Raw genomic sequence first — 18149 nt, 5'->3', positions numbered from 1 at the left:
CGCGCGTCCTGGCCGCTGCCGGGCACCTGCCGCGCCGCGCGCCGCTGCCAAGGTTCCCTGAAGATCCGGTGCGGATCGTGCCAGATGACGACGTTGCCGGGGGGGGGGGGGGGGGGGGGGGGCGTGCGCATGTGCGGCTGTCCAATCAGTGGCGCGGGCACCGAACGCCGGACGGCGACGCGTTCGCGGATTGACGGGTGGGCCTTTTTCTAGTCCCGCTCGTGCGCCGCGACGGGTGTGTTGGTTGGATCGTGGACGCCCGGGGGGGGGGGGGGCGGTGGGGTGGCTGTCGCTGGCGACGACTGACCAGCCGCGGTGGCCGGAAGCGACGTATGTAGCGTGACTGTGCGTCGTGTGCGAGAGAGCGACGCCGGCCTTGCACTGCAGCAGCCAGTAGTCCTGCAGCCTGTGGGTTTCCTAACAATTATCTTTTTTTTTGAAACGAACCGGCAATATCTGCCAATTATATTAAAAAGAAGGAAATCCCAGAAGGGAGAACTGTACAAACTCCACAGGCAAAGCCTGAGAAAGAAAAAAGGAAATCACACAACCGCGCAGCACAGGGCGAATTATGTCCGGCCGGCAAGAGTGGCGAGATCTTTAGCCCCCGCCAGAACCCAGCTACCTAAATCATCTCTGACTTTGAAGAAGACGTTGTTGCTTGTGGCTTCTTTTCGATCAAAAATCCTCGCGTTTCTTTCCTTCCAAATTTCCCAGGAAATTAACATGATTAAGGAGCACACGCCTTTACGCGAATTGCAAGCTGCTCTTGCCATTGCCGTCCACCACTCATGAAGGTCACCGTCTTGCTGTGTCCACTCTCTCGGATGCACTGTTGGGATTGCTAACCATTTCGATATGGATGACCAAATTTTCCTAGTGAATCTGCAGCCAGCAAGGAGATGCATCGCTGTTTCAGGCTGGCATCTGCAGAGGGGGCATGCTGATTGGTTCGGCCAGCCCCTTGCTTGTAGTCTGTCCGCTGTCCACAGCCTGTTTTGAACTGCCAACCACGAGAAAATCTTGCAGCTTGCAGGCGCCCATGACTGCCAAATCAGTGTGTCGAAATTTGTGATCGTGGATCCAATGAACTGGGCATTGTAAGCCGACCTGGCCGAGTAATTCCCATCCACCAAGAATTTCCATGTGATTTCGTCTTGGGTCTCTGAGTTTAGGGAGATGGTTTGTGTTGCCTTCCATAGGTCGACAAACTCTCGTAGGTGAAGCAGTGAAAACCCCGGGTGATGAAAATTGAGGTCTTTGATCCAGTTATTGTTCCTTAGTGCGTCTCCTAGCATTCTACTTTTCTTCCTGGAGATCATGAACAGATTTGGCGCGAAGTCAATCGGCCTTTGACCACGAAACCACCCGCAGTGCCAGAAGGACGTTCTACTACCATTTCCAACCGTTATTGTTGTTGCTGCCGCGAAAAGTTTCTTGTCCGTTTCGTTGCATGGGATCTCCGATCCTATCCATGGCTTGTCAAATTCTTTCCATTCTTGCCATAACCACCGCAGCCTGAGGCTTCTAGCAAAGCGCTTGAGATTGAGGATACCCAGGCCACCCAACTGAGTTGGCCGAGCAGAACGGACCCAGTTTACTTTACATTTCCCTCCCGTAAATGCCGCCGCGCCGGCCCAAAAAAATCTTTTCCTTATGATGTCAATTTCTTCCAGAATAGCTTTAGGAGCATCCAGAGCTGTTAGTAGGTAGACCGACTGGGAAGTGAGCACTGCTTTGACTAGAGTGAGGCGGCCCGCCGGCGCTATGTTCCTTGCATTCCAAGCAGTTAGCTTGCCGATGGCTTTGTCTATAATAGGTTGGAAATGGACGCGCTTAAGTCTCCCCGTGGTCAGAGGGAGGCCTAGGTACTTTATCGGAAAATTTGTCTTGATGATTGGCAGCCCACCTAGGACATAATCAAGGTCGATGCCCTCGCACCGGATTGGCACCACACTCGATTTCTTGAAGTTTGTCTTTAGGCCGGAAACTTCCCCGAACTTATTTAGAAGCTCTGTGAGGGCGCCAATGTCCTCTTTTATTGGATTTACGAAGATTGCCGTGTCATCCGCGTACATGGAGACTCTGATGTTTAAGCTTCTTCCTCTCAGTTTGCTAATTAGGCCTTTCTCCGTTGCCAAATGCAGCAGCGCTCTAAGGGGTTCAATGGCGATGACAAACAGCAGTGGGGAGAGTGGGTCTCCTTGGCGGAGGCCTCTTCCGTGAGATATCGGCCTATTTGGGATTCCGTTTAACATGATCCGTGATGAGGAGGTGAAGAGAAGAGCAGCTATTCAATCTCTCCATCTAGTTGGGAAGCCCATTTTCTCCAGTAAAATTAACAAGTAATCCCATCTCACCGAGTCGAAAGCTTTCGTGATGTCAAGCTTTAGGAAGAGCGCCGGGATTTTGTTACGATGGAAGCGTCTGGCCATGTTGCGGACTGATAGAAAGTTGTCGTGTATACTCCTTTTTTTGATGAAAGCGCTCTGAGTTGGGGAGATTATTGTACCGATGTGTGGGGCAAGCCTTAGGGCGAGAGTTTTGGTGATGATCTTGATGAAAAAGTGGATGAGGCTGATTGGTCTAAAGTCCTCCACTGACTCAGCTCCGTCTTTTTTTGGTAGTAGAACAATGTTGGCCGTGTTGATCAGAGATAGACTCCCTGTGCGGAGGTTGTGGAATGCATTTGCCGCCTCTATGATGTCGACCTTTATGATTTCCCATGAGCCCTTGAAGAAAGCCCCTGTGAATCCATCCGGTCCGGGGGCCTTGTCGCTCGGCATTTCGAAAATGGCCCTCTTGAGCTCAGCCTCAGTGAAAGGCTCATCCAGATTTTGAATGTTTAGTGTTGGTAGCTGCAGTTGACCCCAGTCAATATCCACCTCTCGTCGATCTGGCCGACCCATCATTTTTTCATAGTGATCCTGCACCACCTGTGCCTTTTCTTCATGTTTGATTGCCCACCCGGCTCCATTCTTTAGCCTCTGAACATGATTTTTGCGTCGCCGGCTGTTTATCTTGCGGTGGAAATATTTTGTGTTTGCGTCTCCTAGCTTTAGGTTTGTTATGCGTGACGCTTGTCTTTTCCGAGCACGCTCAATGACTGCAAGACCAAGAACTCTGCGTTTGAGTTTTTGGCGTAGTGTTGTCTCGCTGTCAGTTAGTGGTCGGAGCTCTTGTGCCTTGTCTAACTGGAGGATGACGTCTGCGGCCATCAGGAGTTGCATTCTGGCGTCAGGAAAAAAAATTTTGTTCCATTCGCGGAGTTCTTTAGCTACGGCACCAAGTTTATGATAAAGACGGTGGAAGGGCTCATGATGCTCGGATGGAGCATTCCAGGCTTTCTGGACAACTTCAGTGAACCGCGGCAACTTTAGCCAATGATTTTCAAACTTGAAAGTTCGAGGTCGTCGCGGGCCGCTTTGATTTGTTAGTAGTAAAGGACAATGATCCGAGTGCGACGTAGATAGAGCGTGAAGAACATGAGTATGGAATAGAGCGTCCCATTCTGCATTGCAGAAGATTCTGTCTAGCTTGACAAGGGTTGGGTTCTGTTGCTCGTTGCTCCAGGTGAATTTTCGGTTTTGTAGGTGTAGTTCTTTGAGCTCACACTCGCTTAGCGCATCCCGAAAGAGCGACAGAAGTCGGCGATTTAGGTTTGAGTTATTTTTGTCAGTCGCTTTGTAGATCAGATTGAAATCTCCCATGATGACCCATTTTGTTCCCTGAGCCGGCACTATCGATCTCATCTCGTCGAGGAAGGCGACTTTGTGGTTGTGTCGTGATGGGCCGTAGACGTTTGAGAGGCGAAAAAGAGTGCCACATTCCCGCAGCTGTATCGTTGCCGATATGTGATAGTCTCCAATGACAATTTCTGAGACATCAACCTGGTCATCGTTCCAAAGGAGTAGTAGTCCTGCTCTGGTTCCTGACGGCCCGTCAGAAGGCTTGCAAATATACTTCGTGAGCTTGAATCCTCCCAGGTAACATGCAGTTTGAGCATCAACCGATTGGAGCTTAGTTTCCTGGAGGGCAGCTATGTGGCAGGGTGTGGTTGAAATTATCTGATGAACAACGTCCTTGCGAGCCTGCTGATTTAGCCCTCGGACGTTCCAACACAACATGTCAATGTCAGGGCCTATCATAATTTGGAGAGAGCCGACTCTGATGACAAACTGACCACGTCCAACCACGAGACAGATTGCAGTGACGAGAAGTGTTGATGTAGATAGTACAGCCAACTCGAAGCTTACAGCCCAATCGAAAGGCATTTGAAGGAGCAAAGCAGCGCCGCCGCCGCCAAAAGCAGTCCTGTGGCATCCCGGCGCAGGACAGAGGATACAAACACGTCTTGATGTCGTGATACATGATGAAAAGGTAGAAGCCGCATGGGGTTGGCAGCCGCAGCAGCATCTCTATGCTGCGGCCAGGACAGCAGCAGCGTCCTCCACGTCGCCGATGCCGTCGCCCACCAAGGCTGCCAGGTCAAAGTCCATCTGCTCCACATCTTCATCATCAAGATTGAACGCGGCTGTGAGCGCAGCAAGGATCTCCGACGGCAGCGGCCCGCTGAACATCGCCAGGTACTCCTGCAGAACATTCTCAATCGGTTCAAGCTCATCCTGAAGCATCCCTAGCTTTCGGCAGAGATTGCGTTGCGCGCGGCGAACAGCACCCATCCGCGGTGCATTGGCCAGGCGGGCACTGCGACGAACGGTGGACATGTCGAAGGTGCGTTTCTGGCGGCGTCGCGGCGGCGTCTGATTGTCTCTTGCCTTGCATGGTGATGGTGGTGGCGGCGGCTGGCGCAGCGCCGGCTGTGGAGGCGTGACGAAAAGGTTGGCGATGTTGGGGAAGTCATCCTCCTCGGCCGTCCTCTGGGGTGTGGCTGGCAGCCCGGACTGCCCAGTCACGACCCTGATTGGCGATTCCGGTAGGGGGCCATAGAAAGGCGTCCCCTCACGGCCTTGGATTTCCATCTGCTGCAGGGCTGCTTCAACATCGTTGCAGGATGGGCCTGGAACAAGCTGCAAGGCCGACTTGATACGAGCGAAGATGCCGCACACCGGCACCTCCGGTGGGGCGGACACCACTCGACTAGCAGGGCGAGCCACCAGCGCAGCCAGTCCGCCGTCAGCCGGCGCCACAGGAGATCCCCTTGCCTCTGGCGTGAGCGGGGGCCAGGCAGCGTTCCCAGCCACGCCACACAGCATGGTGTTGCCAAAGCCAAGCTGCGCAGCCAGTGCCACCGCCTTGAGATAGTAGTCCTCAAGCAGGTGCGCAGCAGCGCGTGTGCCACCCCCCGTCCCGTTGCCGTAAGCCGCCAGGAGGGTGCGCGTGGTGTCCTGGAGCGCCGAAGCTTGCCGCGCGAAGATGTCCTGTAGCTCCACAATGCCTCGAGAGCGAAGGGCATGTTCATCAGGAACCGGAGGCAGCTGGGAGCCGAATACCTCCGTGTGACCTCGTCCCCCACCGTGCTTGCCGCTGCTGCTCCAGACACGCCTACGTGGTGAACGTTCCCGTTTGTGCCCCCCCTTGAGCGGCGGGGGAGGAGAAGGGGTCTCGGAGAGGCGCCTGGGCACTTCGGCGCCATCAGCCACCCCCAGTTGCCACGGTGGCAGTCGGCGCTTCGCCGGCGTTATGGCGCCAATGTGGTCCTGACTAGACGCAGCCGCATGCAGACATGCAGTGCTGCGGTGTGAGTGGATCGTGCTCGCGCCGCTGTGACTGACCACGATTCGCAGCACGTCTCGAAGCTCTGTTTGCGTTGAGGAACCGGGGGATCATGCTAATTAGTAGCTCACCAACCAACAGAAAAACAACGGCAGAAGCTGGCAGCCAGGAGGTCGTTGCGCGCTCGCCACTTTTCACCTGATCGGCGTGCTCGATCTACCCTCCCATTCGTCGTCACCGAGCGACGGCACGCGGACGACGATGCTTCGCAAATCGCTGGCGCCATTTAGCACGGAACGAATGGGCTGGCTCTTTCACGCCTCTCAGGCCTTTGGCCCACGAATGCCGTCGTCTTACCGGGCCCAACAGATGGGCCGCGATCTAGACGGGACATCCGCGGGAAGTCCGAAACCGAACGGGGCGGGCCGAATCCACTTTCCCATCTGGTTCCGCGCCTAATCGGAATCGGAACTGTACGCAATTCTTGTCGGAACTGGAGACACAGCGAGAGAACCGCCACGCTCGCACGCCTTTTTTAACCGGACCGGTGGCCTCCACTTCATCAACCGTCGAGTTCATCACCCTTCATCAGAAAAGGGGATCAGACAATCGTTCCATCAACCGTGCAAACACGATCGCGGAGAGAGACGACGCTCGTGCACGCCCCGAACCTGTACGCGAGTACGTGACGAGCCCTAGAGCAAGCCCGGCCGCAGGCACGTACGGGGACCATGGCGGCAGCGGTGGCTCCTTCTCACCCCGTCACCCCGGCGCCGGTCTGCGGCGCGTCCCGCGTGCGCGTCATCAACCCCGCGTGCGTGGCGGGCCGAGAGGACAAGCTCGCGGGAAAGCAGGTGCAGGACGCGAGCGGCTGCCGCCGGCGCCCCCGCGACGAGGAGCCGCGGAGGACGCCGCCCTCGGTGACGATGAGGCGCCGGCGACGTGATGGCGACCGCGAGGCGTCTCCGGGCAGGAAGAGGAGGAGGGGAAGTGAGAGCGCTGGTCGCGCTGTCTACTCCCGGAACGAGAAGAACGACGACGACGACGTCGCTCACCGCCGCGAACGCGACGACGACCACCGCGCGGCAAAGCGGAAGGAGGGTCGGCGAGGAGAGCGTGGCCGCGCGCGCGGGGACACCAGGAGGAGGAGAACGTCGCGGTCCGGGGAGCGTAGGGCGCCGCGGGAGTATCCCTCCGCCGCCGACAGGAAGCGGTCGCCGGAGGAGGAGACCGAGAAGGCCGGCGACGCCGCCGAAGACGAAGAAGCCAGGCGCAGACAGGACGAGCTGCAGCGGCAGAGGGAGGAGTTTCGGCGGGAGCTGGACAAGGTGGTGAGGACGGTATGGTTCAACGACCCCTACACCTCCCCACTGTGCGTGCTCAACACCATGCCAAGGTGGTCGTTGCGTACAAGCAGTGAAGTTGAGGAAGGAGAGGTCGTCCAGGGATCTTGAGATTTTGTTGTAGTAATAATCCACTAATCCTCACTAGAATTCCGTTGCCCGATACGAAATTTAGCCAAACAGTTCCAGAAGAAGGGTGTTGCAACCATTGGTTTATTTTTGGACTGCTCGATCATGGTCATTGAGATCGAAGCTTAGCGACAGCTCAGTACAATCTGTAATAATCCTTTGTACGGTTTCGCTGCTGAAACAATTGATCAGCGCCGTTGTTCTTCTTCTGGTAAAAATGGTTAAATTCAAATTTGCATTTTCCTATCGCGAACTTTATTTTAAGAGTTTTGCGCTATATTGTTTAAGACTTCAGATCATGGTTGCTGAACATTCCTGAACATGGACACTTTGCAGAACAGAAATTTTAGTCCATTCAAATCAGTTTTTTTCCTGCTTTTGAAATCGACTTACGTCACTAGGATCATCGTCTGTACATGTACTGGAGTCGTTTATTTCTTTGGGAAAAATATTTATTGAATTTGGTGAACTCCTAATATGCAACTTTGGTTGCACCGAATTCCTACCAAAACCATAAAGGAAACTGCTGGAGGAGCCCATGACCATGAGGCTTAAAGTTAAGGCGGCCCAACTGCCTTGGGCCAAATCTCAGGCAATTCATTGATAATGAGCGCACGAAGTTTGCAACCGTTACAAAATTGTCTCCTTTCTCTACAGAAGAAAGTCGAAAATCTAGTTAAAAATAGTCGAAAATCTAGTAAAAAATAGTCGAAAAACTTCATTTCCCTTTTTGTTGGCGATTGGCTAGTTCTCAAGATTTTTAAAAACATGACAACACAACTCCGAATACCATGTCAACTAACTACATGTTCAAAAGGAGAATTTACATTAATCAGCTCAAATAACGAATAGACATAAGTGTCCTACATTATTGTAAAATGATACAGCAGAAAGCCGCAAGAAAAAGGACAGATCCCCTTGTCCGCTGAATTATCAGTATCATTAGGGCAACCAGGGAACATAAAATACTGAAAGAGGGCATGTTGTCAAAGCATAACAAGAAACCGATCAGCTTCATTGCATCCTCTCCAGCGCTGCAGGGCTTATTGGAATAACACCAGAGGATGAGACCAGAGCATCAATAGGAACATCAGTTGAGTTGACTGGGATGAGACCTTCCTCCATAATTTGCACCGAGTATGAAAGAGCAACTTCAAAATAGCCAAGCAAGCATTACAATAGGTAATGTAGCAATCAAAATGGCATGCATGTATTAATCATCATCAAATGGAACCACGAAAGAGAGAATGACAAATAAATGGTGTTTCCATTTCGATTAAAATATCTCATAGTCATGTAATAGTAAATGGAACTGTAATGCTCTGTTCTGGAAATTAATGCTTGCAATGCAATTAGAAGCACAATGAACTTCCATGTGACTCGTTTTGATTCACCATTTGGTACAACAAAAAAGGGTGATTCAAAATGTGTAGCTAGGCTTACTGTCATTCCCTTTAAAACAAACTATATTATTTTGTTCTGGAACAGCATCCATACTTTGCTGTCAAATCTTGCTCAAATTCTGATCCATTAGGATATTTGGCTTGACAGTAACGATAGGTATTGGTAGACAAAACCCAAAAATATCAGGACATCCACTGCTGACAGGTTTGCTTGGGTAGCATCGAAGTTCACGTCAACCAACCCATGATTTAGTATCAGAAGAAAAAGATCCTTAATTCCAAAGACAGAGGTCTAAGAAAAACATTAACAAAATCCTGCATAAAAATGTGTGCCATACCTAAGAGGGGCTGATTCCACCCTTTCTCTTTTGCAAGTTCTTGGTATTTCAGCAAGAATGTGTCATAGTACCTTTTAAATTTGAAAAGAAGACAGAAACAATAAGACAGCAGGGGAAACAAAATCTTTCAATTAAAAGCATAAGCGTGCACTTTAGCATAAATTGAACTACCCATTACCATGCAACACTGTATATCTTTTGAGGTTCAGGTACTGATTAGGCATTTTACACAAAACTGACTTGCATGATAGTACTTCCGCACTGAAGAAACAAACATATATCACAGAACCTTACCTACATAATCTAGAAAGAAACGGGGAAGGTGACAGGCTTATTGTAACACCAACATGACCTTGTTTTTTCAAACTTTTACTAAGATGTCCTTGTACAGATTTTATGTTCATACATCTCTCCTTGGTTCTAAGTACACGGGGTGAGGTTACAAGCTTCAGATTGCAAGTTAGTTGGTCCAGATATTACCACACAGCGCACACATTTGATTCCTTTGGCAGCCCACGAGTTTGCATTGTCACGATTGAGGAGAGGAAGAGAGAGTGAACTGTATGTATATATTGATAGAGCCCAAAGAGGCAACATATATAGAGTACAAGAGAGATGAGAGACCCCAAACCCTAGACTAGAGTACAATGACTATAATACCCTTAACTGACTATAATACCCTTAACACCCCCTCTCAAATGCAATGTGAATGCAATGTCGTTGCATTTGGAGAGTTGACACTAAACACTAGACTCAAACATAAACATGAAATTGATACATCCAAAGTCCGAAATTAAAGATGTCATCAAAGCGTGCAACTCTTGAACTTGTCAATGTAGAAAATGCTCCTCCACAAGAGGGTATTGCATTCACAACCGTACTTCAGCAAATACCACAAGTTTTCACAAACCAGTACGTCGACTCTTCAAACATGAATCTTGCTTTGGAGACTTTGAACTTAACAAGAATAGCAAGATGTGTCAAACCAGCCAAAGATAGAAAGCACCACTGCAAAACGGCAAGTGGTGAGACAAGAAGGTGGTGACGACAAATAGACGGCCATTGATCATGACGTGGAGCAAAACGGCTCCGAAAGGGACCAAGAGGGCAAATGTCGCATCAACAACGATGATGTGATTAGCTAAATCGATGGGACTCAGCTAACCATAAAATAAAAAGAAGAAATTGGCTGACTGACAATATGAATTTTGTGGACACGCACGACTTTGACGAACTGGAGTTGCAATTGGACTTGGATTGATACTGACTTGGATGAATATAGCAGCAACAGATAAGATACTAAGCAAAAGATGAATTACAGCAGCATGGGAGGGATAAAACTGCAGATAAATCACCAATTTGAACCAATGCTGCTACTGAAATTAGAGGCCACATGACAGCAATAGCAAATGATAATGGGAACCAAGAACAAGCACCAGTTGACATATAATCACTTCCTCTGTTCTCTCCCAAAAGAGATTTGCAGCAGCATGAACTGCAGCTGAGAATGTGTACCGAATGGAGAAGAAAGAGAGATGAGCAGAGGAATAAATCACCACTGGGAAGATGCTTATGGCTCCAGCAGATTGAGGGCCGACAGCTGCTGCTCCACCCGTGTGTGGGAAGCCCCGCGAGAGGCACGGAGGGATGGCCAGGAGGATCAGCAGGCTGAGCAGCGGGGACAGCTGGTGGATTGCCGGACTGACGGCCGGCCACAACGGGCGGCGAAGAGGGTCTCGACGGGGCGGATCCGCAACAGGCGAACGAGCCCGCGGTGAAACTTCAACGGGCTGCGAGGTGTACGGATCTTGCTGCTGCGGCTGCTGTGACAGGCGACGGAGACGGTGATGAAGAGGAAGCAGAGCCGCGGATGAATCGGTGCGGAAGCAGGGCCGCGACGGCAGCAGGGACGGGGCCATGACAGGCGGCTCCACGACGGTCGAGCAGGCGCGCGTGCGGACGGCGCGCAGACGCGCGGGTGGCCGTGGACAAAGGCGCACAGACGCGCGCGGACGGCCGCGACGGGCGGAGACGAAGACGGACGGCGGAGGAGGTGCAGACGGCCGGATCTGCGACGGGCAAGTCTTGCTGCTCCCCTCCCGCGAGCAGATCGACGACGGGACGGAGACGACGACGAGTTGAGCTGCGACGGCATCCGACCGGGGGCAAAAAAAAAATGGGCAAGTGCTGCTGCTGCTGTCAATACCGAAGAAAAATTGGGTTTGGGGCTGGAGGATGCCGTCCCGGGAGGGAAGAATCGATCCTCCCGAGGACGGCGCAGTGAGGACGAGGGTGGCGGACCGGATCTACTGGAGCTCTGATACCATGTCACGATTAGAGAGTGAACTAACCGTATGTATTGAGAGAGGCCCTTTGGGCAATATATAGAATACATATGAGACACCCCAAACCCTAGAATAGAGGAAAAGACTATACTACCCTTGACTATTATACTCTAACACCCCCTCTCAAATGCAACGTGAATGCAATGTCATTGCATTTGGAGAGTTGATACTAAGCACTAGACTAAACATAAACATGAAAATGATAAATCCAAAGTCCGAAACGAAAGATGTCATCGAAGCGTGCAACTCTTGAACATGTCGTGTAGATGAGCTCCTCCACAAGAGGGTATTGACTTCACAAACCAGTACTTGACCAAGTACCTCGAGTCTTCACAAACCAGTACGTCGACTCCTCAAACACGAGCCTTGCTTTGGAGTCTTGAACTTGACAATAACTTGAGATGTGTCAAACCAGCCAAACGGAGAGGAGAATGAGAGATCACTGCTGCAAGATGGCAAGCAGGAGGATAACAAGGTGATGACGACAAATAAACAGCCATTGATCATGACATGGAGCAAGACGGCTCCAAAAGGGACCAAGAGGGCATTGTCGCACCACAATGATGATAATGATGAGATTAGCTAAATCGACGGGACTCAGCTAACCATAAAACAAAGAAGAAATTGGCTGACTGACAACTTGAATATGTAGACACGCACGGCATCGACGAACTGAAAATGCGTAATGGACTTGGATGGACACTAACTTGGATGATATACTGGCACAACATGTCAAACTGAACATATGGATGGACTTGGATAAACGAACAGTGGAAATATATGACAATATACTATGGATATGCAGCAGCAAGCAGCAAGGAGCACAAGCAAAAGATGGAATGAGGAGCTCAAGATGCAGGCCAACACAAAGGCATAATACAGGCCCAAATGAAGCGAAGTATTTGGCCTAGAAGCAGCCAAGCCAGTCAGCTTGCCATTGGGAAGACAGGAGCCAGACATAGCCATGGTGACCTGCAGTCCAAGGCTCCAAACTGCAGAAACCAGCTCCCCTATTCCTCCCCACGGGAACCACGGATCCATGAGAGAGAGTGAGGGGAGCACTCGAGCTGGCAAGATACGCACCAAGCAGTGGGTGGACGGATGCCCAAGCAGCTCTAGGCGGAGCAGAACAACAGGAGGATGGGATGACGAGCCGCTGCGAGGACGGACGGAAGGGCAGCGACGAATCGACGGCGGCAGCGACGGGCCGCGCCATCTGGAGCTGAGCAGCCTCCTCCTCTTCCCCAACTTCCCCGCCCCTGCTCCAGAGGCGGCCGCGACTACGACCGGACACCCCGGCGTGACGGCAGCGGGAGAGCTACGGGCGGGCGGGCGGGAATGGACTTGCAGATGCCGGCGCTGCTCCTCCCCAATGGGCGTCGATGACGAGCCGCAATGGGCGACTGGATGGCCGCGACGGCGCAAGATGAGGCGGACGGCGGCCAGGCGCGGACGAAACGGACGGTGGCCGCGCGTCGGGCGCGGCGGACGGGCTCCGCGCGACAGACGCGCGGGCGGCCGCGGATGGACGCGCGCGGGCGGAGCGGACGGCGGCCGCGCGACGGGCGCAGCGACGGGCGAATTTGAGGCGGCCGGCGGACGGACGACGACGGGCGGCGCAAGATCGGGCCGAGATGGACGGCCAACGAGCAGCGGCAAAGGAGGCCGCGACCCAGCACAAGAGAAGGCGGACGGCGGCCAGGCGGCGCCCGATCTGCAGCCCAGGGAAGATGATTGGGCCGGCGGCGGCGCGGATCCGCGACGGGGAAAAACGGACGGAGACGACGCCGACGAGGAAGGCCACGATGGGCAGCGACGGATGAGATGATGCTGCTGCTGCTACTATGACGCTAACGGAAAAAAATGGGTTTGGGGCTGGATGATTGCTACCCCCAGGAGCAAGATCAACACTCCCAGGGGCAGCGCAGCGGAAATTGATCGGGTGGTGGCCTTAAATCGAGACCTGCTCTGATTCCATGTCACGATTGAGGAGAGGAAGAGAGAGTGAACTGTATGTATATATTGATAGAGCCCAAAGAGGCAACATATATAGAGTACAAGAGAGATGAGAGACCCCAAACCCTAGACTAGAGTACAATGACTATAATACTCTTAACATGCATGACTGATATGGACCACCCTTTCCAGGAGTTTTTGCATCTTTAAAATATACTTACTGCTTAGATGGTAACTATTGTTATTATTACAACTGGTTGCTCTGGTAGCAGAATCAAACGAATTAAAAATAACTATTGTTATTATTATAGCTGGCTCCTCTGGTATCAGAATCAACGGTATTAAAACTTTGATTCAATTATTATCAGTATATTGAAATTTACATTAATACTATTATAAATGTGGAGTTCATGCACTTTGGGATCCTATTTCTTAGGTTAGGGATTATTTTTTTAATTATCCCTGAAAAATAGCAACCTCAATACAGGCAAATAGAATAATATATGCAATCCTACCCTCCACCACGTCCCAGTCTTCGACCAGTTCTGTCAAACGCTTGTCCTGCATGAATAAGAAGTATTACCAAATAATTGAGTCTATGTGGTGGTCTGGCGGAGCATGTATAAAGGAAATGACAGAGAACCTACCAGGCAATAGAAAAAGGTCAACAGGGGAAGAGGCTGACAATACTGCAAGGATTAATTGAGGATCAAGTTAGCCACCCCATTGATGCAGTAACTTATAAGTACAACTAGATGGGGGGGAAAGCTTTCCCGGTAACATGAAAATAGATTTTACCATCTTCACGATCATTGCCACTAGCATCCACAGGTGATGGTTCCAGAATGTTCATTGAATTTTTGACCAAGTCATCCATGGTGGTGATTTTGAGCATCCGCATATTGCGATTCTTATCCTCCACTCGAGGAACATAAAGATCCTTTGCCAGTTCCTCTTGTCCTTAAGAACAAAATTGTTAGCGACATAATCAGTAATGAGCATAACTATAGATGAACTCACCAGGATTTGATGGTAGACACTCTGCTAGTATTTTTGATGTATCGACTTCTCGCAACTGATAGCAACTTATATAAGCACACAACCGTTTGCTTGCTTTGAACCAAAAGGAGTTCAAAATTGTAGTTTGAATGGCCAGATCTGGAAAACCAAACAAAAATTTCACCTCCAAATACTCAACACAATGAGATCTACTTTGTACCAACAATGGAAGAACAATAGTGTGGTACAGCACTCCCGCATCCCCATTCTAGTTAAGATCTCTAATTACCAAATAAAAATAAGGATAGTCCCCTTTGTCGCACTAATGTAAAAGCAAAGTTGGTGCAGACTAATCCTTGTTTCTCCTAGTGTCTTCTCTGACGCTTATTCTGGTGCACTTATCTGCACATAAACCATTATCAGGAAATAACACTTCTCATATGGTTGGGGCACGCTCCAATGCTAAATAGTCTCATGATCTTAAAATATAAAGCAGAATCCACCGAGAAATTGCACAAAATTTTCGCCACTCTTTTATTCCTCGCTCCAATTACTAAATGTCCAGACTCCAGTATGTCAGCGAAAGAGCTAGCCAAAAGAAGCACAGGCCGAGCTCAGTCCCTAGTGGGCAAATCGACGAACAGGTGGCGGCCGACGGCCCTGCAATCGCGCGCAACAAGGCCCCGAAGCAAACGAAGCAAGCTCGGCGCAGGTCACCTTCGCTGGCGCGCTGGTCGGGGGAGAGTGCCTTCAGCGCCCTGCGCACCTCGATGCGCAGCGCGCGCTTCTGGTCGGCGACCGCCTGCTCCGCCGTCGTCGACATGGAGGCGGCGGCGGGGCGCACCAAGGCCGATGCGGGCCGCGGGAGGCGGAGCGCGTGGTGGTGGCGGCGGCGGTAGGTGGAGGCGGGCGCGGCGCGGGGCGGCGGCAGGAGGTGGAAGCGCACCATCAGGTAGGCCACGGCATTTTTAATCATCTCCCCCCTCGTGCGCCACTGGCACGGCCGCCGTGTCTCATCGCGGACGCGCGGCCAGCGGTGCGTGTGCCGCCGCCGCCGCCGCCGCCGCATTCCTCTCTGCGGTGAACCTCGGCCTGTGGATTCCGCGGCCAGCGGACGGAGAGGGGCCGGAGCAATTGGGCCGAGATGAGGAGGGGGGGGGGGATGAGGCCCATATATTCATTTGTTAAGAAAGTTTTACCTCGGCGGCCCGATCCACTGTGCGCTCCGTATGCCCCAAGCCCGGAAGGCCCGCGGTTGACCGGATGATTGATTCCTCCCCCCAAAAAAATAGGGCAGATTTTCCTTTCCTCGTGAAGTACCTTGAAGACTAATCTCGTATGATCCTAACATCATACGTACCGATTCAAATCATAATTCGATTCATTGGTATATGATTAATGGACTGATATACATCTGTGTTTGATTTTTTGAAATTTGTGTCCCATTTCTGGTTTCCTTGTTCTATGTATGTGTGGAAGTTAAATTGCCCATCCTTTTCATTTGAATTTCTTTGGGCCTCTTTCAAATTCTATGTTGCCCTGTAGGCCTGTACACATACTGCAATCTGTAAATCCATCCGTGGTAAAAGAAAATTCCGGTGTCATCAGGACTTCTATTCTTTGCGAGTTCAAAGCTGAGAGCCATTCAGATAGATTTGTCTGGGTTCACAAAACCTTCCAACTCGATCCATAACTGCTGGCACGCAGCGATTCTGGTCCGTCAGCAGTTAGTCCACGGTCACCTCAGGCTCGAGTGGACGGCCCAGCACAGGCAGCAATCAAGCTTCCAGCTGCTGCACTGGGGCACTCTCTTGACCAGACGACCAGCAGAACCTTTCAATTTGCGCCAGTGAAGCACAAGCTATGACGAGTTAAATATGAGAGGACATATGGATTAATGGATAGGTCCTTTTAGTTTGACTAATCCAAAATAGCTCACAACAAAGGATTTTCGACAATTGCAACTTGCCCCGTTGTCCGGCTTGGTTGCAACAAACATGAAACCTAAGGCCATTTGTGTAAATTTGAGATGCTGAAACTTTTACCAACATTGCAAATGTTTCCTTGGATTAAAAGAAATAAAAAATTGATTTTAACATGTGATGCACACATTCTAGCCTTGCCTTGCCTTGCCATACCTTCCTGCTACTGTCAGTGTGACTGTGTGAGTCTGATGACCAGCTCACAAGTCTTGGTCAAAGTTTGTCTTTCTTGCGTGGTTCACATTGCTTTGCACATACATCAGCGTGACGCACTTGAATGAAACTGGCTTCACCGTTCAACTGCTGCAGAAATTCAGTCATATATTATGGTAATAGAACAGAGTGATATAATCCTCATATAGTTTGCAGAACAGCAGAAATACTTCACCATGGAACCAGAACAGAGTGATACTGCCGAAGCAGTCAAGCAGACTTCAGGTAAAAGGTTCAGAATACACTATTGACAGAGACGCTCAAGTAACGAGCCACTGCAACTCTGCAAAGGAAAGCACCACACTTTTTTAAAGAGAGAAGCAACATACAACAAGGAATATCCGACCAAACCTATCTTATTTTAGTACTGTTTGTGTTGCATGAAAGTAGGCATCATGATTTGTGTGCACCAATTAATTCACCATTGACGCCGATTTGGCAAATCTGCACAAGGATTTCTTAAAGATGTACTCGTAGAAGATTCTTCACTGATTATATGATCTCACCTCTCTGGAAGGATTTGGTTCAGATCATGATAAGATCAAGTGTCTGTGCCCGCTGTCCCTTGATCCTTTGTTTAGGTTACTAGTCAATTTCAGACAATCTATTTTGCATCCAGAAAGGCATAAAATTTTCTTGTAATGACCAGTCTAAAGTAGTGGATAATAGTGGGTGAATCAACAAGTATGTATTTTCTAGTGGTGACAGGTATACCTAGTCAACAGCAAGGTTACCAGCTGTCTCCAAAGAAGAAGACAATTCAAAGCCATAGCCCCAGTCAAGAAAAATATTCTTGAATAGGGACCCCTAGTCAAATAATGGAAAACTTGAGGAATTATTGACGTATAACAGCTCCAAAAATGATATTTACGAGTTGTATGAGCATATGAGTTATTTGAAATGTTAGTGGATAAAAATATGCATGATTTTAAGTGGACCACAGAAAGGGGCAGCCTGACCATCAATCTGCTTCTATTCTGAAAACCAAGTCTGTTTTGTGTTTTCTCGTAGCGTGATATGGATAGATGGATGGATATCATGCACGCATTCACAAGTACTTCGATGGGAACTTGGATCGAAGGTTTTACAAAAGAAGAAAAATAGGTGAACTCCCATAAGTGCATGATCTTCCTGATACAAGCTTCCATTTCAAGATTCGCGAACATTTTACATTTTGACATCATGACTTAATCCTTGAACTTTCAGTTCTGGTGAGCATGATATTGTTTTAGGGAATGATAACATCATGATCCCAGCAGCATACTTTGTAGTTTGTTTTAAACATGTGGTTAAGAAAAATGCTCTCTGAAAGAACTGATTCAAAGCACTAAAGAATTCAACCAAGGGTCTACCATTGTGGATATTGCATAATCGAGTAGACATAACCAAGGAGACAACCCAAACATACTAATATTTGCTTCATGACATCAGATATTGCGGTTCAATCCAGTGCACTGTGATATTCGTTACCACCAATGGTATGTGCTAATCTTTTCTCTTTGAAGTAAAAGATATGGATACATCTAACTATCCTTCAGTCTCTTTCAAAGGAATTGATATGCGTCTAGTGAGATAGGATCTAAAATTCTAACTTACGGATTGCTCAACCAACAGATTGTTTGATTTTTAAGTTAAAATGCATTTCTGAACGAGTCAGGAAAGGCAGACCTAATCCAAGAAAAGGCTTTAAATCTTATAATAGATCAGAAGCATGTATGTGAACAGCCATATCATACCTTTATGCGGTTCAGACTTCAGACCAATC

General features: G+C 49.8%; 1 protein-coding gene across 3 annotated transcripts; it reads right to left on the bottom strand.

Moving 5' to 3' along the window:
* Positions 1-7905: 7905 nt before the first annotated feature.
* LOC120692710 (5-formyltetrahydrofolate cyclo-ligase, mitochondrial-like) lies at positions 7906-15329 on the bottom strand. 3 transcript variants are annotated; one of them, XM_039976089.1, is made up of 7 exons: positions 14907-15329; positions 14211-14348; positions 13989-14150; positions 13838-13879; positions 13706-13751; positions 8890-8960; positions 7906-8299 (listed from the first exon to the last, which is right to left on the bottom strand). In XM_039976089.1, exons 1-7 carry the CDS (start codon positions 15256-15258, stop codon positions 8163-8165), a joined length of 948 nt encoding a protein of 315 aa, XP_039832023.1. In that variant the 5' UTR covers positions 15259-15329; the 3' UTR covers positions 7906-8162. The 3 variants fall into 3 exon arrangements, with proteins under 3 accessions (XP_039832023.1, XP_039832031.1, XP_039832039.1); XM_039976097.1 differs by having other exon boundaries at positions 13989-14144; positions 14907-15305; XM_039976105.1 differs by lacking the exon at positions 7906-8299 and adding an exon at positions 8397-8761 and having other exon boundaries at positions 14907-15311.
* Positions 15330-18149: the final 2820 nt, after the last annotated feature.

The sequence above is a fragment of the Panicum virgatum genome, chromosome 2K (assembly GCF_016808335.1).
Source record: "Panicum virgatum strain AP13 chromosome 2K, P.virgatum_v5, whole genome shotgun sequence".
NCBI lineage: Eukaryota > Viridiplantae > Streptophyta > Magnoliopsida > Poales > Poaceae > Panicum > Panicum virgatum.
The sequence above is the reverse complement of the archived record's forward strand: the minus strand, read 5'-3'. Positions and strand labels throughout refer to the sequence as shown.

Bases quoted from the DNA above. Each gene is read 5' to 3' on its own strand.
- LOC120692710 (XM_039976089.1), bottom strand. From the start codon at position 15,258: ATGCGGCGGCGGCGGCGGCGGCGGCACACGCACCGCTGGCCGCGCGTC. The intron at 14,151-14,210 runs GTGAGTTCATCT...TTTGTTCTTAAG, and splicing joins GTGTCTACCATCAAATCCTG to GACAAGAGGAACTGGCAAAG. The intron at 8,961-13,705 runs GTAGGATTGCAT...CAAATTTAAAAG, and splicing joins AGACTGGGACGTGGTGGAGG to GTACTATGACACATTCTTGC.